Source organism: Procambarus clarkii, chromosome 11 (genome assembly GCF_040958095.1).
Source record: "Procambarus clarkii isolate CNS0578487 chromosome 11, FALCON_Pclarkii_2.0, whole genome shotgun sequence".
NCBI lineage: Eukaryota > Metazoa > Arthropoda > Malacostraca > Decapoda > Cambaridae > Procambarus > Procambarus clarkii.
This window is the reverse complement of record NC_091160.1, coordinates 52,153,292-52,177,269: the sequence shown is the minus strand read 5'-3', so window position 1 is coordinate 52,177,269 and position 23,978 is coordinate 52,153,292. Positions and strand designations below refer to the sequence as shown.

The following is a 23,978-nucleotide window of genomic DNA, read 5'->3' as shown; positions in this document are numbered from 1 at the left end:
ACACAGTACCGTGTACGCCCGCAGCTTTAAGAACTGGTCTCAAGAGTTTATCGCTTAATAAAACTGCCGTAGCGCGAGTATTACCAAACATTAGCCACACTATCGCGCGATTTAAGGTTTAATATCGGGATTACCCGAACGCTTAGAATATGAGGCCAGACGCTCTGTTTGCTGAGGACATTTTCTCCTACGTAACTTAGCAAATGACTTTAATATTGCTCCCAGCCTAACCCAGGCAGTCTGCGTGAAGCCTAATCCAGGCAGTCTGCGGGTGGCCTAACCCAGGCAGTCTGCGTGAAGCCTAACCCAGGCAGTCTGCGTGAAGCCTAACCCAGGCAGTCTGCGGGTAGCCTAACCTAGGCTGTCTGCGGGTAGCCTAACCCAGGCAGTCTGCGGGTAGCCTAACCTAGGCTGTCTGCGGGTAGCCTAACCCCGGCAGTCTGCGCGTGTGTGTTGCTCAATGAGTCCTTCATCACTACCTAGCTGCCCCCCCCCCACTACCCCCACCAAACAAGAGACGTAGTCAACATTTATCTTCACCGAGGCCCTCCAGCGGGACGGTCCATATGTTTCCGGGTAGGTAAGACAGTGGCACTCTGAGCGGAGTGACACGTCGCAAGAACGGGCGGACTTCTTGAGGTTATCTTGAGATTATCTTGAGATGATTTCGGGGCTTTTTTAGTGTCCCCGCGGCCCGGTCCTCGACCAGGCCTCCACCCCCAGGAAGCAGCCCGTGACAGCTGACTAACAACCAGGTACCTAATTTACTGCTAGGTAACAGGGGCATAGGGTAAAAGAAACTCAGCTCATTGTTTCTCGCCGGCGCCTGGGATCGAACCCAGGACCACAGGATCACAAGTCCCGCGTGCAGTCCGCTCGGCAGACCGGCTCCCCGGACTTGTCTTGTGTGCTTTACGATCTGTCTCTACGACGTCATTACTAATGTGTTTCTAAGAGGCACTTACTTCGACCAGCTTCTACGACGTCCTGAGCGATGTGTTCCCTAAGAGAGCGTTTACGATCTACTTCTAGAAGGCGTATATAACGATGTCGTCTCTAAGACTATAGCTGCTTCTGGAGCGTCCTAAGGTGATGTACTGTCTAAAAAAAGAGCTTTATAATCAGGGACTATGAAACCTGATCGAGTGTCCAAGTGAGCCATAGAGACATTAGAAAAAAACCAAGTGTTCGAAAATTAACACTAATGGAAGGCATTAGGCAGTGATGTGGTGGAGGCAGACTCCATATACAATTTTAAGTGTAGATATGAGCCCATTAGGCTCAGGAACCTGTACACCAGTTGGCTGACAGTTCAGAGGCAGGACCAAAGAGCCAGAGCTCAACCTCCGCAAGCACAACTAGGTGAGTACACACACACGACCACCAGTACGCACACACGACCACCAGTACACACACACGACCACCAGTACACACACACGACCACCAGTACACACACACGACCACCAGTACACACACACGACCACCAGTACACACACACGACCACCAGTACACACACACGACCACCAGTACACACACACGACCACCAGTACACACACACGACCACCAGTACACACACACGACCACCAGTACACACACACGACCACCTGTACACATGAAGGAAAGGTTGTGTGAATGGAACCTCAAGTCGCAGGGTTAGGAGGGGACATGATTACCGCATACGAAATTCTCAGGAAAATCGATAAGGTAGATAAATTCAGATTTCTTAACACAGGTGGTACACTCACAAGGGTTCACAGGTGGTACACTCACAAGGGCTCACAGGTGGTACACTCACAAGGGTTCACAGGTGGTACACTCACAAGGGTTCACAGGTGGTACACTCACAAGGGTTCACAGGTGGTACACTCACAAGGGTTCACAGGTGGTACACTCACAAGGGTTCACAGGTGGTACACTCACGAGGGTTCACAGATGGTACACTCACGAGGGTTCACAGATGGTACACTCACAAGGGTTCACAGGTGGTACACTCACAAGGGTTCACAGGTGGTACACTCACAAGGGTTCACAGGTGGTATACTCACAAGGGCTCACAGGTGGTACACTCACAAGGGTTCACAGGTGGTATACTCACAAGGGTCACAGGTGGTACACTCACAAGGGTTCACAGGTGGTATACTCACAAGGGTTCACAGGTGGTACACTCACAAGGGTTCACAGGTGGTACACTCACAAGGGCTCACAGGTGGAGACTGAGTTCCCAAATGAGCCACAGGGACGTTAGAAAGAAACTTGTCGGTGTCAGAGTAGGTAACGGATGGAATGCATTAGGCAGTGATGTGGTAGAGGCTGACTCCATACACAGTTTCAAGTGTAGATATGATAGAGCCCAGTAGGCTCGAGGAACCTGTACACCAGTTGACTGACGGTTGAGAGCCGGGAGTAAGGAACCGAAGCTCAACCCCCCCACCCCCCTCTGCAATCACAATTAGATTGCTAGAATTAAGCAAGTTCCACAGTTGAAAGTCAACACGACGCTTACTTCCACTCAGTAAACTTTCACAACATGAAAGTAGAGAGAAAGTCTCTGGCCACAAAAGGAGATAAACGCCTTATGAGCCATTAAGCTTTCATCTATTTGTGAATCTTCTGTAATAGTAAGAGTTCCTCGCTTGTTTATGTCCGCATCAAGAGCGGCGCTGAAGAGTCGGTCGTGTTGCCTCCGCCTCTGACTCTTACTCTCTTCACTCTGGCTCTTACTCTCTTCACTCTGGCTCTTACTCTCCCCACTCTGTCTCTTATTCTCTCCATTACTCTCTCCACTCTGGCTCTTACTCTCTTCACTCTATCTCTTACTCTCTCCACTCTGGCTCTTACTCTCTTCACTCTGGTTCTTACTCTCTCTTCACTCTGGCTCTTACTCTCTCCACTCTGGCTCTTACTCTCTCCACTCTGGCTCTTACTCTCTTCCCTCTGGCTCTTACTCTCCCCACTCTGGCTCTTACTCTCTTCACTCTGGATCTTATTCTTTCCACTACTCTCGCTACTCTGGCTCTTACACTCTTCTCTCTGACTCTTACTCTCTTCCCACTCTGGCTCTTACTTTCTTCACTCTGTCTCTTACCCTTTTCACTCTGGCTCTTACTCTCTTCACTCTGGCTTTTACTCTCTTCACTCTGACTCTTACTCTCTTCACTCTGAATCTTACTCTCTTCACTCTGGCTTTTACTCTCTTCACTCTGACTCTTACTCTCTTCACTCTGGCTTTTACTCTCTTCACTCTGGCTTTTACTCTCTTCACTCTGGCTCTTACTCTCTTCACTCTGGCTCTTACTCTCTTCACTCTGACTCTTACTCTCTTCAGTCTGGCTCCTACTCTCTTCACTCTGACTCTTACTCTCTCAACTCTGGCTCTTGCTCTCTCCACTCTGGATCTTATTCTCTCCACTACTCACTTCCCACTCTGGCTCTTACTCTCTTCACTCTGACTCTTACTCGCTCCACTCTGGCTCTTACTCTCTTCACTCTGGCTCTTACTTTCTTCACTCTGGCTCTTACCCTCTACACTCTGGCTCTTACTCTCTTCACTCTGGCTCTTACTTTCTTCACTCTGGCTCTTACCCTCTACACTCTGGCTCTTACTCTCTTCACTCTGGCTCTTACTCTCTTCACTCTGACTCTTACTCTCTCCACTCTGGCTCTTACTCTCTTCACTCTGGCTTTTACTCTCTTCACTCTGACTCTTACTCTCTTCACTCTGACTCTTACTCTCTTTACTCTGGCTCTTACTCTCTTCACTCTGGCTCTTACTCTCTCCACTCTGGCTCTTACTCTCTTCACTCTGGCTCTTACTTTCTTCACTCTGGCTCTTACCCTCTTCACTCTGACTTTTACTCTCTTCACTCTGGCTCTTACTCTCTCCACTCTGGCCCTTACTCTCTTCACTGTGGCTCTTACTTTCTTCACTCTGGCTCTTACCCTCTACACTCTGGCTCTTACTCTCTTCACTCTGGCTCTTACTCTCTCCACTCTGGCTTTTACTCTCTTCACTCTGACTTTTACTCTCTTCACTCTGGCTTTTACTCTCTTCACTCTTGCTCTTACTCTCTTCACTCTGGATCTTAATCTCTTCACTCTGGCTTTTACTCTCTTCACTCTGGCTTTTACTCTCTTCACTCTGGCTCTTACTCTCTTCACTCTGGCTCTTACTCTCTTCACTCTGGCTCTTACTCTCTCCACTCTGGATCTTATTCTCTCCACTACTCTCTTCCCACTCTGGCTCTTACTCTCTTTACTCTGACTCTTACTCTCTCCACTCTGGCTCTTACTCTCTTCACTCTGGCTTTTACTCTCTTCACTCTGGCTCTTACTCTCTTCACTCTGGCTTTTACTCTCTTCACTCTGGCTCTTACTCTCTTCACTCTGGCTCTTACTCTCTCCACTCTGGCTCCTACTCTCTCCACTCTGGCTCTTACTCTCTCCACTCTGGACCTTATTCTCTCCACTACTCTCTTCCCTCTCTGGCTCTTACTCTCTTTACTCTGACTCTTACTCTCTCCACTCTGGCTCTTACTCTCTTCACTCTGGCTTTTACTCTCTTCACTCTGGCTCTTACTCTCTTCACTCTGGCTTTTACTCTCTTCACTCTGGCTCTTACTCTCTTCACTCTGGCTCTTACTCTCTCCACTCTGGCTCCTACTCTCTCCACTCTGGCTCTTACTCTCTCCACTCTGGACCATATTCTCTCCACTACTCTCTTCCCACTCTGGCTCTTACTCGCTTCACTCTGACTCTTACTCTCTCCACTCTGGCTCGTACTTTCTTCACTCTGGCTCTTACCCTCTTCACTCTGGCTCTTACTCTCTTCGCTCTGGCTCTTACTCTCTCCCTTCCTGGCTCTTACTCTCTTCACTCTGGCTCTTACTCTCTCCCTTCCTGGCTCTTCAGTTAAACAGTTGGCAGAGTGACTGTTCACCGGGCATCACTAGCACGAGAGAGAGTCTGGTGGTGAACAAGATGCATGAACCCGTCTCCCGCTTGAACAATGTTCAGAGAAGCTGTACCAGTGTTGGCAATGGTCAGGTGTGGTGTTCACAGGAGGAACAGTAACCTGATCTCTTGTTCCAGTGTCAACACTGGCCATAATGGTTATTAATGTTTATATATATATATATATATATATATATATATATATATATATATATATATATATATATATATATATATATATATATATATATATATATATATATATAACTGAAAACTCACACCCCAGAAGTGACTCGAACCCATACTCCCAGGAGCAACGCAACTGGTATGTACAAGACGCCTTAATCCACTTGACCATCACGACCGGACATAATGAGGTGATAGCCGAGGCTATTTGAACCACCCCCACCGCCGGCACTCGGATAGTAATCTTGGGCATAGCATTTTACCAAATCACCTCATTCTTTGGGGCACACGTGAGGAACACAAATGCGAACAAGCCTGAATGGTCCCCAGGACAATATGCAACTGAAAACTCACACCCCAGAAGTGACTCGAACCCATACTCCCAGGAGCAACGCAACTGGTATGTACAAGACGCCTTAATCCACTTGACCATCACGACCGGACATAATGAGGTGATAGCCGAGGCTATTTGAACCACCCCACCGCCGGCACTCGGATAGTAATCTTGGGCATAGCATTTTACCAAATCACCTCATTCTTTGGGACACACGTGAGGAACACAAATGCGAACAAGCCTGAATGGTCCCCAGGACAATATGCAACTGAAAACTCACACCCCAGAAGTGACTCGAACCCATACTCCCAGGAGCAACGCAACTGGTATGTACAAGACGCCTTAATCCACTTGACCATCACGACCGGACATAATGAGGTGATAGCCGAGGCTATTTGAACCACCCCACCGCCGGCACTCGGATAGTAATCTTGGGCATAGCATTTTACCAAATCACCTCATTCATTGGGGCACACGTGAGGAACACAAATGCGAACAAGCCTGAATGGTCCCCAGGACAATATGCAACTGAAAACTCACACCCCAGAAGTGACTCGAACCCATACTCCCAGGAGCAACGCAACTGGTATGTACAAGACGCCTTAATCCACTTGACCATCACGACTGGACATAATGAGGTGATAGCCGAGGCTATTTGAACCAGCCCACCGCCGGCACTCGGATAGTAATCTTGGGCATAGCATTTTACCAAATCACCTCATTCTTTGGGGCACACGTGAGGAACACAAATGCGAACAAGCCTGAATGGTCCCCAGGACAATATGCAACTGAAAACTCACACCCCAGAAGTGACTCGAACCCATACTCCCAGGAGCAACGCAACTGGTATGTACAAGACGCCTTAATCCACTTGACCATCACGACCGGACATAATGAGGTGATAGCCGAGGCTATTTGAACCACCCCACCGCCGGCACTCGGATAGTAATCTTGGGCATAGCATTTTACCAAATCACCTCATTCTTTGGGGCACACGTGAGGAACACAAATGCGAACAAGCCTGAATGGTCCCCAGGACAATATGCAACTGAAAACTCACACCCCAGAAGTGACTCGAACCCATACTCCCAGGAGCAACGCAACTGGTATGTACAAGACGCCTTACTTCACTTGACCATCACGACCGGACATAATGAGGTGATAGCCGAGGCTATTTGAACCACCCCACCGCCGGCACTCGGATAGTAATCTTGGGCATAGCATTTTACCAAATCACCTCATAAATTGGGGCACACGTGAGGAACACAAATGCAAACAAGCCTGAATGGTCCCCAGGACTATATGCGACTGAAAACTCACACCCCAGAAGTGATTCGAACCCATACTCCCAGGAGCAACGCAACTGGTAACTACAGGGCGCCTTAATCCGCTTGACCATCACGGCCGGACAAAAGGAAGTGGTAGCTGAAGCTATTTGAACCACTTCCCCGCCGGCAACTCGGATGGTAATCTTGGGCATAGCATTTCACCAAATCACCTCATTCTTTGGGGCACACATGAGGAACACAAATGCAAACAAGCCTGAATGGTCCCCAGGACTATATGCGACTGAAAACTCACACCCTAGAAGTGACTCGAACCCATACTCCCAGGAGCAACGCAACTGTTAACTACAGGGCGCCTTAATCCGCTTGACCATCACGGCCGGACAAAAGGAAGTGGTAGCCGAAGCTATTTGTACCACTTCCCCGCCGGCAACTCGGATGGTAATCTTGGGCATAGCATTTCACCAAATCACCTCATTCTTTGGGGCACACGTGAGGAACACAAATGCAAACAAGCCTGAATGATCCCCAGGACTATATGCGACTGAAAACTCACACCCTAGAAGTGACTCGAACCCATACTCCCAGGAGCAACGCAACTGTTAACTACAGGGCGCCTTAATCCGCTTGACCATCACGGCCGGACAAAAGGAAGTGGTAGCCGAAGCTATTTGAACCACTTCCCCGCTGGCAACTCGGATGGTAATCTTGGGCATAGCATTTCACCAAATCTCCTCATTCTTTGGGGCACACGTGTGGAACACAAATGCAAACAAGCCTGAATGGTCCCCAGGACTATATGCGACTGAAAACTCACACCCCAGAAGTGACTCGAACCCATACTCCCAGGAGCAACGCAACTGGTAACTACAGGGCGCCTTTGAAGGCATAGACGACATTGGTGTCTTTTAGAGCGTTCTGCTTTGTGTCTGGTGAGTTTCTCATGAGTAGGTTGGCCGTTTTCTTGGTTTTATAGTAGATCGTCAATTGTATCTTCTGATTTTTGTCTGTAGGGTTAACGTGTCTATTAACAATATCTTTCTGGACCCTTTACTGAAAGGTTTCCTTTTGTGGAAACCTTTCTAGATGTAACAGTCATGGATAGGAGCTAAGATTTCCACACTACAGTCTACACCAAGGAAACAAACATAGGAATGTGCCTCAATGCCAACAGTGACTGCCCAGACTGGTACAAGAGGAGTGTCGTTAACGCTTATGTCGACCGTGCTCTCAGCCACAGCTCAGGATGGAAGCAAGTCGACGAAGAACTCTGTAGGGTAAGGCAGGTCCTAGTCAACAACGGCTTCTCCAATGGTTTCGTCGAAGACATCATAAGAAGGAAAGTGAAACGCCATGCAACCTCTGAAGAGACAAATAACACAACACCTATACCCCCTATTAGACTATTTTGCAGGAACTTCTTTCCACAGCTCATAAAACGGAGGAAAGGGTCCTGAAAGATATTGTTAATAGAAACGTTATCCCTACAGACAAAAATCAGAGGATACAACTGACGATTTACTATAAAACCAGAAAAACGGCCAGCCTACTCATGAGAAACTCTCCAGACACAAAACAGAACGCTTTAAAAGAGACTAACGTCGTCTATGCCTTCAAATGCCCTCTTGGGGACTGTAAGCTCCAAAAAACCCAGTATATAGGCAAGACAACAACATCTCTTTCTAGGCGTTTAACGATGCATAAGCAACAGGGCTCCATTAAGGAACATATAATCTCTTCCCACAACCAAACCATCGCCAGAGAAATCCTAGTAAACAACACAGAAATCATCGATAGATACAGCGATAGCAGGCGGCTTGACGTTTGCGAGGCACTACACATCAAGAAGTCAACACCAGCAATCAACAGCCAATTAATGCACAACTATATTCTACCCACCTCAAAACTCCGCTCCAATATAGAAGCATCAAGAAATATGGACCAATAGGCTTTCTACAAACACTTCTATTCAATACCCATTGTTTCGTGTTCTGTCTTGTGTTGATGAAATTAATACCCTATTAATGCCACCTCTTGTTCTGTCTTATGTTGATGAAATTAATACCCTATTAATGCCACCTCACCCCATCCACCTCACTCAAATGTAGATATAAAATCGGAGATGCGTAAGTTCTATTCAGTTGTGTATTTGTAAACTAAAAGTCTTTGAAAATGTAATAAGTTTTACGAAACGCGCTCGTGTCGCGTGAGACTAGAAATAAAAATGAATTTTGGAGAATTGATTTTTGATTTACCTCCAACAGTGAAAAGAAATGTACGAAAGATTGAGAAAATTCGTGTTAGAATTATAAATCTTACTTTTTCGGTCATATTTAATAATATATGTCTACAGGAAAGACTGCTACCAAAATATACTAATATATATATATATATATATATATATATATATATATATATATATACACATTGGTAGCAATCTCTTGTAAGCATATGTTGTTGAATATGACCGAAGGGGTAAAATTAATAATTCTAAAACGAATCTTCTCAATATTTCTTACGTTCTTCTTCACTGTCGAGGATAATTGAAAAATTAACTCTAAAATTCATTCTTTTTTATTTTTGGTCGCACGCCTGAAAGCGTTTCGTAAGCTTCTTACATTTTCAAAGATTAGTTTACACATAACATACATACTTGATTATACATGCCCTGTTGTTTATGCATTGTTAATCGCCTGGAAAGAGACTTTGTTACCTTGTCTATATACTGAGTTCTTTGGGGCTTACAGTCCTCAAGTGGGCATTTGAAGGCATAGACAACGTTGGTTTATTTCAAGGCGTTCTGTTTGGTGTCTGGGAAGTTTTACTTTAGTAGGGTGACTGTTTTTTTTTTTGGGGGGGGGGGGTTATAGTAAATTGTCAATTGTATTTTCTGATTTTTGTCTGCGGGGGATAACGTTCCTATTAAGGAGCCAAGAGATTAGTTTACTTAAAGTTGTTCAATGTCAACCAATATTTAGTGACTAGTTGAATAGGAAAAGGGCTGCAATTGTTCCAAGTTTCAGTACTGCAGCCTAAATAGAAAGGGAGATTTTTTTTTTTCAATCAATATTACACATTTTCAAGTGTGTATATACAACCACACGTTTCAGATATAAACATTCTATGACACTTTTCTGACACATTAGCATACAATAAAGGATCTGTAGTCGGGGATTTTCCAAAACAAGATTAGTCTTCCTAATACAAATAGTGTAAGTCCCCCCCCCCCAAAAAAAAATGCAAATGTTACATGTTTATTGCTATTATAAAATCAATAATTGAATTTAGGAATAAACAATGACTACAGATTTTAGAAACATACTTTCTTCATATAAGGTGTAAGTTTCATGTAAATTGAATAACAAATGAAAGAGTTATATGAATGTTTATGATGCTTGAAATAAATAAGTAAAAAATAAAGTCTAAGGTGCTACCATCTGTGGCTGAGGTTGACATCGACCAATTTCCTGGCCCCCTTGGCACCCTTACAGATAGGCTTACGTGCCGTCAAGTGTATAAGTTTCATGCAAATCGTCCAAACAACAAATAAGAAAAATAAAATTAAAAAAGAAAAACAAAAAAAATCCTAATTCTTTTTTAACTTAATTTTTTTTAATAAAACTAATTTTTTTTAATATATGATATTGTGATAGCTGCGAGTCATAGACATGATTTCAGTTGACTTGTGTTTGGTAATCATTTTTTACCATTTTTGAAAAATTTTGACACCTATTTCAATAATTTTTTCAACCTTCCTATTTATGCTACGATGCTGAGACTTGAACCAGAAGAAACCCTTTTCATATTCAACTCATGAAAAAAGTTTGATTGAAATCGAACCAGTTTTCATTTTTGGCATATATGATTCTCTTGGCCCCTTAACAATAACTTTCAGGTCCCACCAGATTCAGGAATCAGCCAGATACCCACACCCACATACAGATTGGCTAAGTGACTCAATGGGTTGCTGAAACCTTATGTACCTTGTGCTTTCAGCCTGAAGTCTCCCAAGGAATTTGTTGACTTACTGTTGGGACCAGGTCTCGGGGATAAGAGCCTCGTTGGATGTAGAGTCACTATTTACCAACGTACCTGTGGATGAAACAATCGGGATGATAGCGGACAGAGTGTATCGTGACCCGACTTGCACTTCTCTTGACATACTAGAAAACATACTGAGGAAACTACTCAAAGCCTGCCCTAGAGAGGCACCCTTTTTGAGCCCAGATGGGCCTGGATAAGCAAGTAGATGGGGTCACCATGGGTTCTCCCCTAGGTGTCCTGTTTGAGAACTTCTACATGGGTCCCATTGAGCAGAGGGTCTTAGTTGACATGGACTTGAAACCGGCCATATACTGCAGGTATGTTGACGACATTTTTATGCAGGTACCTGATGCCAGATGTCTGCAGCAGGTGAAGGAGGCCTTTGAGTGGAATTCTGTGTTGCGTTTCACTTACGAGATGGAGAATAATGGGAAGCTGCCCTTATTGGATGTAGCAGTCACGGAAAGGAGCGGAGGCTTCTACACTGCAGTCTACACTAAGGAAACAAACATAGGAATGTGTCTCAATGCCTATAGTGACTTCCCAGACAAGTACAAGAGGAGTGTTGTCAATGCTTACGTCGACCGTGCTCTCAGCCACAGCTCAGGATGGAAGCAAGTCTATGAAGAAATCTGTAGAGTAAGGCAGGTCCCAGTCAACAACGGCTTCTCTAACGGTTTTGTTGAAGATATAATAAAAAGAAAGGTGAAACGCCATGCAACCTCTGAAGAGTCAACCAACACAACACTTGTAGCCCCCCCCCCCCTAATAGTTTATTTTACAGGAACTTCTTTTCGACGGCTCATAAAACGGAGGAAAGGGTCCTGAAAGATATTGTTGATAAGAACGTTATCCCTACAGACAAAAATCTGAAAATACAATTGACAGTTTACTATAAAACAAAAAAACGGCCAATCTACTCATGAAAAACTCCCCAGACACCAAGCAGAACGCCTTGAAGGAAACCAATGTCGTCTATGCCTTTAAATGTACATTTGGGGACTATAAGCCCCAAAGAACTCAGTATATAGGCAAGACAACAATGTCTCTTTCCAGGCGATTAACAATGCATAAACAACAGGGCTCCATAAAAGAATACATAATCTCTTCTCACAACCAGAGAAATCTTAATAAACAACACAGAAATCATCGATAGGTACAGCGATAGCAGGCGGCCCGACATCAGCGAGGCACTACACATCAAAAAGTCAACACCAGCAATCAACAGCCAATTATTGCACAACTATATTCTATCCACTTCAAGACCCCGAACAAATATAGAAGCAGTAAGAGGAGTTATGGGCCAATAGGCCTTCTGCTGCTACTTTCATTGTTCTCATACCAAACTTATACCCATTGTTTCGTGTTCTGTCTTGTGTTTGTCACAAGTTGGTTCACCTCACCCAAAACCTTTTTACCATATCTCCTCACCCAAAACCTTTTTACCATATCTCCTCACCCAAAACCTTTTTACCATATCACCACCCAAAACTTTTGTACCATATCACCTCACCCAAAGCGATTATAAGTACCACGAAATTGTGTGAAAGTCTTTGAAAATGTAATAAGCCATTATAAAACGCGTTCAGACATCAGACCATAAATAAAAATGAATTTTAGAGAATTGATATTTCCATTACCACCGACAGTGAAGAAAAACATAAGAAATATTGAGAAACTTCGTGTTGGAATTATTAATCTTACGTTTTCGGTCATATTCAATACATACAATTCATATTCATATCATACATATTCAATACTCATACATACAAAATGTTGTTTTTCACTGTCATCAGAAATATTGCCACTCAATATTTCTTCTGTTTTTTTCACAGTCGAGAGGTAGTTGAAAAGTTAAAATTAACTCACCAAAGTTCATTTTCATACTTTATTTATGGTCTGACGCCTTGAAGCGTTTCACATTACACTTCTTACATTTCAAAGAGAATTTTACATACTCTGTTAATCCTAATATTCGTTTTTGTGGTGAAGTGATACTTACCTAATTGTACTTACCTAATTGTGCTTGCGGGGGTTGAGCTTTGGCTCTTTGGTCCCGCCTCTCAACTGTCAATCACCTGGTGTACAGATTCCTGAGCCTACTGGGCTCTATCATATCTACATTTGAAACTGTGTATGGAGTCAGCCTCCACCACATCACTGCCTAAAGCATTCCATTTATTAACTACTCTGACACTGAAAAAATCTTTCTAACGTCTCTGTGGCTCATCTGGGTACTAAATTTTCACCTGTGTCCCCTAGTTCGTGTTCCACCCGTGCTGAAGAGTTTGTGTTTGTCCACCCTATTAATTCCCTTGAGAATTTTGTAGTTGGTTATCATGTCTCCCCTTACACTTCTGTTTTCCAGGGATGTGAGGTTCAGCTCTTTTAGCCTTTCCTCGTAGCTCATTCCTCTCAGTTCCGGGACGAGCCTGGTGGCATACCGCTGAATCTTCTCTAGCTTTGTCTTGTGTTTAACTAGGTATGGACTCCAGGCTGGAGCTGCATACTCCAGGATTGGTCTTACATAAGTGGTATACAGGGTTCTGAAAAATTCCTTACACAAGTTTCAAAAGGCAGTTCTTATGTTGGCCAGTCTAACATATGCTGCTGATGATATTGTTTTGATGTGGGCCTCTGGGGACAGGTTCGGTGTGATATCAACCCCCAAATCTTTCTCTCTATTTGACTCTTGCAGGATTTCACCTCCCAGATGATACCTTGTGTTCAGCCCTTCCCTAAATTCATCACCTTACACTTTCCTGAGTTGAACTTTAGCAGCCATTTTCTAGACCATTCCTCCAGTTTATCCAGGTCATCCTGTAGTCTCTGTCTATCTTCATCCGTCTTGATTCTTCTCATAATTTTTGCATCATTAGCAAACATTTAGAGGAATGAGTCTAGAATGAGTCTATTTTCCCTCCGGAAGATCGTTTACATATATTAGAAACAGGATGGGTCCAAGTACTGAGCCCTGTGGGACTCAGCTTGTGACATCTCGCCACTCTGATGTCTTCCCCCTCACCGTTACTCGCTGTTTCCTGTTGCTTAAGTATTCCCTTATCCAATGGAGCACCTTCCCTTTTACTCCTGCCTGTTGCTCCAACTTTTTTAACAGCCTTTTACGGGGTACTGTGTCAAAGGCTTTTTGACAGTCCAGGAAAATGCAGTCGGCCCACCCTTCTCTTTCCTGCCTAATTTTTGTTGCCTGGTCATAAAATTCTATTAAACCTGTGAGGCACGATTTACCATCCCTGAACCCTTGTTGGTGGTGCGTTACAAAGTTATTTCCCTCCAGATGCTCTACGAGCCTTTTCCTCACGATCTTCTCCATCACCTTGCATGGTATACAAGTTAAGGAATCTGGCCTGTAGTTCAGTGCCTCTTGCCTGTCACCCTTCTTGTATATTGGGACCACGTTAGCTGTCTTCCAACTTTCTGGTAAGTCTCCTGTTTCCAGTGACCTGTTATGCACCATAGAGAGTGGCACACTTAGTGCTTCTGCACCTTCCTTTAGTATCCATGGTAAGATTCTGTCAGGCCCAACAGCCTTTGTCACATCCAGCTCCAGCAGACACCTGTTGACCTCATCACTGGTGAGGTCAAATTCCTCCAAGGTTGCTTGGTTTGCCACCTCCTCACTTAGTGCAGGGGCTTCGCCTTGTTCTATTGTGAAGACCTCCCGGAATCTCTTGTTGAGTTCTTCACACACTTCCTTGTCATTCTCTGTGTATTTGTTCTCCCCTTTTCACAGCTTCATCACTTGTTCCTTCACTGCTGTTTTCCTCATGATGTGGCTGTGGAGCAGCTTTGGTTGGGTCTTGGCTTTACTGATAGGACATGAATCGATGGGTTCATTGCGTGTTTTATATTCTTGCTTCGGTGTTGGTTCTGGGTCCAACGCTGCTTCTTTTGTCATCATTATTATTAAGATCTTATGTTCATATAGATGAAAACGAGTTAGTAGAAGCGTCCAGGAACTGAAGCACTTGTGGAAAATCTCGTCTGATTCTTCATGATATTTCAGTGAATTATTCTCGAAAATGTCCTTATAGTTTGGTAAATATTCTGTCTGATTTGTAAAAATATCACAGAGTTACTTCCGTGTGGATGTCTAAGTTCTCAGTCTACGCTACGTCTTATCATATTTCTATTGTCGATTCGGCAGATATCAAGATATCGAAAGATTTAACATAATGGTTGACTTGGGCTTCATGGAATTCTTTAAATGGGACAGTTGATACGGCTTTCCTCCAATACGTTTCCTTTTCCATGAAGACCAGACAAGATTATTCTAAGACTCGGGCTGAATTATCTTCCTCAGGGATTAGCTGAAAGTATTCTGGGCGCTTCGAGCAACTTTCGATCCCTCCCCCGAGGATCAGACAAGAGCCTCACATCGACTCAAGCTTAATCAAAGTCCGTCAGCTTTTCCTGGAACTCCTTTCACCCCTCATAGGCATCATCCCTCGCAGCTGAGAAACTTTTTGTAAGCCTCATTACCTAACTTAAGAAGAACAAGCGAGTTGAAGGATTTTCATATTAAAATGAGTCTGGATACGAAATGTCGCCTCTATGGTCTGTTCCTTCAGGTCCGGTTCGTTCAACTAATGCGTCTCATTTTGCACGTAATGGTCCCCCTAACATACACGTTACAGCGAACGTTGAAAAGTATCGGCTTATAAATATAAAAAAGTCGGCTATGCATCAATTAGTAAGGTTAAGGGGGGTAGTTTGGGTTCGTCCTATTTGGGTTAGGTTAGTATGATGTATATTGTACGCTGTGGCACATCAAGAGAACGGGTTGGTTTATTAGTTGGGGTTTTAGGAGACGAAGATGTTATGTACATTATTAAAATTGTTGTTGACAAAATATTTAGTTTTGCGTAATCGGAGTAATTCAGTTAGGTCCTTTTACAGTGAGGTGCTGCTCATATTCACTGCCACACAGGTCAGTGAGGTGCTGCTCATATTCACTGCCACACAGGACAGTGAGGTGCTGCTCATATTCACTGCCACACAGGACAGTGAGGTGCTGCTCATATTCACTGCCACACAAGACAGTGAGGTGCTGCTCATATTCACTGCCACACAGGACAGTGAGGTGCTGCTCATATTCACTGCCACACAGGACAGTGAGGTGCTGCTCATATTCACTGCCACACAGGACAGTGAGGTGCTGCTCATATTCACTGCCACACAAGACAGTGAGGTGCTGCTCATATTCACTGCCACACAGGACAGTGAGGTGCTGTTCATATTCACTGCCACACAAGACAGTGAGGTGCTGCTCATATTCACTGCCACACAGGACAGTGAGGTGCTGCTCATATTCACTGCCACACAGGACAGTGAGGTGCTGCTCATATTCACTGCCACACAGGTCAGTGAGGTTCTGCTCATATTCACTGCCACACAAGACAGTGAGGTGCTGCTCATATTCACTGCCACACAGGACAGTGAGGTGCTGCTCATATTCACTGCCACACAAGACAGTGAGGTTCTGCTCATATTCACTGCCACACAGGACAGTGAGGTGCTGTTCATATTCACTGCCACACAAGACAGTGAGGTGCTGCTCATATTCACTGCCACACAGGACAGTGAGGTGCTGCTCATATTCACTGCCACACAGGACAGTGAGGTGCAGCTCATATTAACTGCCACACAGGACAGTGAGGTGCTGCTCATATTCACTGCCACACAGGACAGTGAGGTGCTGCTCATATTCACTGCCACACAGGACAGTGAGGTGCAGCTCATATTCACTGCCACACAGGACAGTGAGGTGCTGCTCATATTCACTGCCACACAAGACAGTGAGGTGCTGCTCATATTCACTGCCACACAAGACAGTGAGGTGCTGCTGATATTCACTGCCACACAGGACAGTGAGGTGCTGCTCATATTCACTGCCACACAGGACAGTGAGGTGCAGCTCATATTCACTGCCACACAGGACAGTGAGGTGCAGCTCATATTCACTGCCACACAGGACAGAGCATCACACACATCAGACAATAGGTCATAACTATATATCGAGCCATATATATATATATATATATATATATATATATATATATATATATATATATATATATATATATATATATATATATATATATGTCGTACCTAGTAGCCAGAACGCACTTCTCGGCCTACTATGCAAGGCCCGATTTGCCTAATAAGCCAAGTTTTCTTGAATTAATATATTTTCTCAATTTTTTTTCTTATGAAATGATAAAGCTACCCATTTCATTATGTATGAGATCAATTTTTTTTATTAGAGTTAAAATTAACGTATATATATGACCGAACCCAACCAACCCTACCTAACCTAACCTAACCTATCTTAATAGGTTAGGTTAGGTTAGGTGGCAGAAAAAGTTAGGTTAGGTTAGGTTAGGTAGGTTAGGTAGTCGAAAAACAATTCATGAAAACTTGGCTTATTAGGCAAATCTGGCCTTGCATAGTAGGCTGATAAGTGTGTTCTGGCTACTAGGTACGACATATATATATATATATATATATATATATATATATATATATATATATATATATATATATATATATATATATATATATATATATGTCGTACCTAATAGCCAGAACGCACTTCTCAGCCTACTATTCAAGGCCCAAATTGCCTAATAAGCCAAGTTTTCATGAATTAATGTTTTTTCGTCTACCTAACCTACCTAACCTAACCTAACCTAGCTTTTTTTGGCTACCTAACCTAACTTTACCTATAAATATAGGTTAGGTTAGGTTAGGTAGGGTTGGTTAGGTTCGGTCATATATCTACGTTAATTTTAACTCCAATAAAAAAAAATTGACCTCATACATAGAGAAAAGGGTTGCTTTATCATTTCATAAGAAAAAAATTATAGTAAATATATTTATTCAGGAAAACTTGGCTTATTAGGCAAATCGGGCCTTGAATAGTAGGCTGAGAAGTGAGTTCTGGCTACTAGGTACGACATATATATATATATATATATATATATATATATATATATATATATATATATATATATATATATATATATATATATATATATATATATATACATATATATAATATATTATTGGTGTATACTGGCAACAGGTTTTCTTTTATGTATGTCTCATTGAATATGACAGCATATTCCGTATTTACTATTTTCTGATTTAGGGCTTATATCCGTCTAACTAATGCTCTTGCATCAGGGTTCAGCAGGAAGAGGAGTTCACCGAAATTCATGTTTTTTTAGGTGAAGAAAAGAATTGAATAATTGAAGAATATATTACAGTAATTACAAAATCGTACAACGTTTCGAACCTCCATGGTTCATTCTCAAGTGAGAAGAAATTACTGAACTTGTTAATTTATACCAGTACGGGGTCAGGTGATGAACAAGTACAATAAAGGAAAAGACAAGTTGGACACATAGGGGGATAAATAAGAAAATAAGAAACAATAAGAAAATATAACAATAACAAAAGCCGACAAGACAGCAGCATATGTATTGATTCCTACCCAAGAATACATGAACAAAATTAGCGACATCCTTAGTGATGACACCAAATTTCAACGTATTACGAGGAACCCCGTGGAAGACCTTAAACGCCAAGTGAACAAAACAATTACAGCAATCAACGCAAAGAAAGGTAGTGTGCTTTTCACTAAACTCCAGAGCGACTATGGCTTAAGATATGCCTATGGCACTGTTAAGACACACAAACCAGGTAACCCACTACGCCCAATAATCAGCCAAATATCAACTCCAACCTATCACCTGGCAAAAAGACTTACCGAACTCCTAACTCCATACACTCCAAACAACTATAGTCTACAATCATCAGCAGATTTCCTAGAATTAATCAAATCTACTCAGCCCGATGGAATCATTACTTCCCTGGACGTCGAATCCCTATTTACCAACGTCCCAGTCGACACAGCCATAGAAATGATACTGGACAGAGTATACAGAGACGAGAGCACCCCCAAATTAGACATACCTGAGCCACACTTGAAGGGTCTTCTCGAGACATGTACAAAGGAAGCCACTTTCATCAGTCCACAAGGAGACATGTATCTATAAATAGACGGAGTAGCAATGGACTTTCCCTTAGGAGTGTTATTTGCTAATTTTTATATGGGAATCATCGAAGACAGAGTCTTCAGTAGCAGACAAAAAACAACTGTATACTGCCGTTATGTAGATGACATATTCGTCATAGTAAAAGACTCAGACGAACTAATTGATCTAAAAAGCCATCTAGAGAGAGACTCAGTACTCCGATTTACACATGAAAATAGTGAAAATAATAGTCTGGCGTTCTTGGATGTACTAATAACAAAAACAGGAACCTCTTTAAGCACCAACGTATATACCAAGCCCACCAACATAGGATTATGCCTGAACGGTAGAAGTGAGTGACCCCAAAGATACAAAGCCAGTGTTCTCAATGCTTATATTCGTCGAGCGCTTACCCACTGCTCTGAATGGAGCAACGTGAGTAGAGAGTTTGAAAGAGTAACTCAGGTATTGATGAACAACGGATATAGCAATATGGAAATAAACGCTGCTATAAGAAGACACCTGGACTGTTGGTATAATCCTAAACCTAGAACAGAAACCACAATACCTCCAATAAAATTATATTACAAATCAACCATGCACAGTGAACATAAAAGAGAGGAAAGCGTAATGAAAGAAATAATCCGTAAAGGAGTAAAAAGCATTACACCTAACCAAAACATAGACTTGATCATATTCTACAAAACCAAGAAGACTTTCGAACTCTTTATCAAAAACAGCCCGAAGCCGACGGAGAACCCTCTACAGCAGTCAAGCGTTGTATACATGTACACTTGCCCCCACGAAGGATGTAACCTTCAATGTAAGTACATAGGTATGACGTCGACCAAGCTGACAAGGCGTTCGACATGTCATCTTCAATCCGGTGCCCCCAGGAATCACATGAGACAAGCCCATGACATCACCCTAACAAGAGAAATGTTGAACAAAAATACCTTTATTTTTGTTCAAAAACAAATTTGTATTTTTGTTTTTTGAACAAAAATACATCTTGACAAAACCCAAGATTTAAGAAGATTGCAAATTCTTGAAGCAATTCACATAAGAATAGAACAACCTACCATGAACACCCAAATCACGGAACTATTTACTCTACCCACCATGAGAGTAAGGACAAGACAAGAACATAACGATGCCAACACAGAAGTCACTGCTCAACATAACAGGCCAGTTACACCTGATTAATCTTTGTATGTGCTTCGTCTCCCCATTTATCCCCTATTTGTCCCCTATTTATCCCCCTTGTCTTTTTCCTTTATTGTACTTGTTTACCACCTGACCCCGTACAGGTATAAATTAACGAGTTCTGTAATTTCTTTCCATTTGAGAATGAACAATGGAGGTTCGAAACGTTGTGCGATTTTGTAATTAATGTAATATATTCTTCATTTATTAAATTCTTTTCTTCACCTAAAAAAAAACATAACTTTTGATGAACTCCTCTTCCAGCTGAACCCTGATGCAAGAGTATTAGTAAGAGGGATAGAAGCCCTTAATCAGATAATAGTAAATACGGAATATGATGTCATATTCAATGAGACATACATATATATATATATATATATATATATATATATATATATATATATATATATATATATATATATATATATATATATATATATATATATATATGTACTCACCTAGGTACTCACCTTGTTGTGTTTGCGGGGGTTGAGCTCTGGCTCTTTGGTCCCGCCTCTCAACCGTCAATCAACAGGTTTACAGATTCCTGAGCCTATTGTGCTCTATCATATCTACACTTGAAACTGTGTATGGAGTCAGCCTCCACCACATCTCTTCCTAATGCATTCCATTTGTCCACCACTCTGACACTAAAAAAGTTCTTTCTAATATCTGTGTGTGCAGATATTAAGCAGCCCGTGACAGCTGACTAACTCCCAGGTACCTATTTACTGCTAGGTAACAGGGGCACTTAGGGTGAAAGAAACTTTGCCCATTTGTTTCTGCCTCGTGCGGGAATCGAACCCGCGCCACAGAATTACGAGTCCTGCGCGCTATCCACCAGGCTACGAGGCCCCTCTTGTGTGTGTGTGTGTGTGTTTGTCGGGCCTAGTAGCCAGAACACACTTCTCGGCCTACTATGCAAGTCACGATTTGCCTAATAGGCCGAGTAATTTTCTTTATTTTCAATATATTGTTTCCAACTAGTTCATTGGAATTATTATTATTATATTATATTAAGAAAATATTTTATTGACTAAGTTGTGTTAGTTTAGGTTAGGTTAAGATAGGTTATGTTAGGTTAGGTTAGGTTAGGTTAAGATAGGTTAGGTTAGGTTAAGATAGGTTAGGTTAGGCTAGGTAGGGTTGGTTAGGTTCGGTTAGGTTAGGTTAGGTTAGGTTAAGATAGGTTAGGTTAGGTAGGGTTGGTTAGGTTAGGTTAGGTTAGGTTAGGTTAGGTTAGGTTAAGATAGGTTAGGTTAGGTTAGGTTAGGTTAAGATAGGTTAGGTTAGGTTAGGTTAGGTAGGGTTGGTTAGGTTCGGTCATATATCTACGTTAATTTTAACTCCAATAAAAAAAAATTGATCTCATACATAATGAAATGGGTAGCTTTATCATTCCATAAGAAAAAAATTAGAGAAAATATATTAATTCAGGAAAAGTTGGCTTATTAGGCAAATCGGGTCTTGCATAGTAGGCTAAGAAGTGCGTTCTGGCTACTAGGTACGACATATATATATATATATATATATATATATATATATATATATATATATATATATATATATATATATATATATATATTTATATATATATATATATATATATATATATATATTATATATATATATATATATATATATATATATATATATATATATATATATATATATATATATATATATATATATATATATATAATGTTGTACCTAGTAGCCAAAACACAGTACTCAGCCTACTTTGCAAAGCCCAATTTGCCTAATAAGCCAAGTTTTCCTGATATTATATATTTTTCTAAATTTTTTCTTATGAAATGATAAAACTATCAATTTCATTATGTATGAGTAAATTGGTTTATATTTCAGTTAAAACTAACGTAGATATATGACCAAACCTAACTAACCCTACCTAACATAACCTATCTTAACCTAACCTAAACTTACACATCTAAGTAAATAATTTATGTTCCTAATATAATATAAAAATAATAATAATTGGAAAATATTAATTGAAAATAAAGAAAATCACTCGGCCTATTAGGCAAATCGGGCATTGCATAGTAGTCCAAGAAGCGCGTTCTGGCTACTAGGTACGATATATATATATATATATATATATATATATATATATATATATATATATATATATATATATATATATATATATATATATATATATAAATAAAACCCTTTTTCTTTGGAGCATCCCTTTGTGCCCTCAAGAAGAAAGATGGTGGAGTCAGACCCATTGCCGTGGGTAACACACTTCGGCGCCTTGTTGCTAGGGCAGCTGTCAGAAAAATTAGCATAGACGCTGCGACGATGCTTCGACCCCATCAACTAGGTTTTGGTGTCCCCATGGCTGTGAAGCAGCAGCTCATGCAGCACGAGCCTATATAAAGCACCTCCCAGAAAATAAGGCATTAATTAAATTAGACTTTAAAAATGCCTTCAACCAGGTAAAAAGGGATGTGGTACTGGAAGCAGTTCGAACAAGCTTTCCTTCTCTACTCCCCTTCGTCTCAGCAGGGTACAGTAGGGAATCGACGCTGCTGTTTGGGGAACATGAAGTTGTTTCTGCAGAAAGTGTCCAGCAGGGAGACCCACTTGCCCCTTTTCTTTTTTGCATGGCTGTTAAAGAGGTCACAAGCAGGTTGACCAGCGAACTCAACATCTGGTTCCTGGACGATGGCACCCTGGCAGGGACACAGGAGTCCCTGCTAGAAGATCTACAGCTGGTGAAATCTAAGGGAGAGGAGTTAGGACTCACCCTAAACCCATTAAAGTGTGAAATCATCTCATCTAGCCAACCAACCATAGATGCAGTGCGAACCATATTGTCAGGAGCCCAAGTGATCGCTCCCACCGACAGTGTGCTGCTAGGGGCACCTCTGGGCTCGAGCGCCATTGAGGTAGTCCTCGAAGAAAAGCTGAACGACCTGAGGAGGATGGAGGGAAGAATAGGGGCTTTGGACGCCCACGATGCTCTGTACCTTCTCACAAGGTGCCTGGCTTTGCCCAGACTGACCTATTTCCTAAGGTGTGCTCCCTCCTTCGACAGCCCAAAATTAACAGAATATGACACACTCCTAAGGTCAATAACCGTGAAAGTGTTAAACCTCTCCCTGCAAGATGACCAATGGGACCAAGCAACGCTCCCAGTTGGACTCGGGGGGATAGGTATTCGCAAGGCGACCCAGTTAGCATTGCCGGCATTCTTATCCTCGACCAGTGCAACAGGTGAATTAGTTAAGGAAATACTACCGGAACACCTAAGAGACTTCATTGGGATTCATGATCCCAAATTCGCGGAAGGAGCCGGTCAGTGGGACACTCTTGTCAACTCTCATCCTCGACCGACTTTTCCAAATGACTGCAAACAGTCCAAATGGGATAGCCCCATAGTGGAGAACATCGCCACATCATTGCTGGAGGCAGCTTCCAGGAAGGACAAAGTGCGTCTTCTAGCTGTGCAAGCTCCCCATGCCGGGGACTTCCTGTTGGCAGTCCCTAATTCCGCCTTGGGGACCCGCCTGGACCATCGGACCCTAAGTATTGGTGTTGCTCTGCGCCTTGCCGCCCCTATCTCCACCGAGTACCGGTGTATTTGCGGCCATGCACGGGCAGACCAATACGGCAGCCATGGTCTCATCTGTCGTAAGACACAGGGAAAGATTGCCAGACATGAAGCAGTCAATGACATCATCAAGAGAAGTTTGGCTTCAGCTGGGTGCCCAGCACAAAGGGAACCTCAGTTGTGCAGGCCTGACAACAGCCAAAAACGCCCAGATGGAGTCACCCTGCAGCCGTGGAGGGAAGGTAAACAGGTCGTGTGGGACTACACGTGTGCATCCACATTGGCTGATACCTATCTACCTTACAGCGCAGCTGAGGGAGGCGGGGCGGCCA

The 23,978-nt window shown here is 42.6% G+C and overlaps 1 protein-coding gene across 1 annotated transcript; it reads right to left on the bottom strand.

Moving 5' to 3' along the window:
* Positions 1 to 1,028: 1,028 nt before the first annotated feature.
* LOC138363755 (uncharacterized) lies at positions 1,029 to 4,700 on the bottom strand. Its single transcript, XM_069323148.1, has 3 exons — positions 4,493 to 4,700; positions 3,417 to 4,236; positions 1,029 to 1,101 (listed from the first exon to the last, which is right to left on the bottom strand). Exons 1-3 carry the CDS (start codon positions 4,698 to 4,700, stop codon positions 1,029 to 1,031), a joined length of 1,101 nt encoding a protein of 366 aa, XP_069179249.1.
* Positions 4,701 to 23,978: the final 19,278 nt, after the last annotated feature.

Excerpts from the sequence above, each read along its gene's own strand:
- LOC138363755 (XM_069323148.1), bottom strand. The coding sequence starts at position 4,700 with ATGGTCCAGAGTGGAGAGAGTAAGAGCCAGAGTGGAGAGAGTAGGAGC. Across the intron at positions 4,237-4,492 it reads TAAGAGTCAGAGTAAAGAGA|AGTGGGAAGAGAGTAGTGGA; the intron begins GTAAGAGCCAGA and ends AGTAAGAGCCAG. Across the intron at positions 1,102-3,416 it reads AGTAAGAGCCAGAGTGGGAA|ACAGTACATCACCTTAGGAC; the intron begins GTGAGTAGTGGA and ends CTCTTTTTTTAG.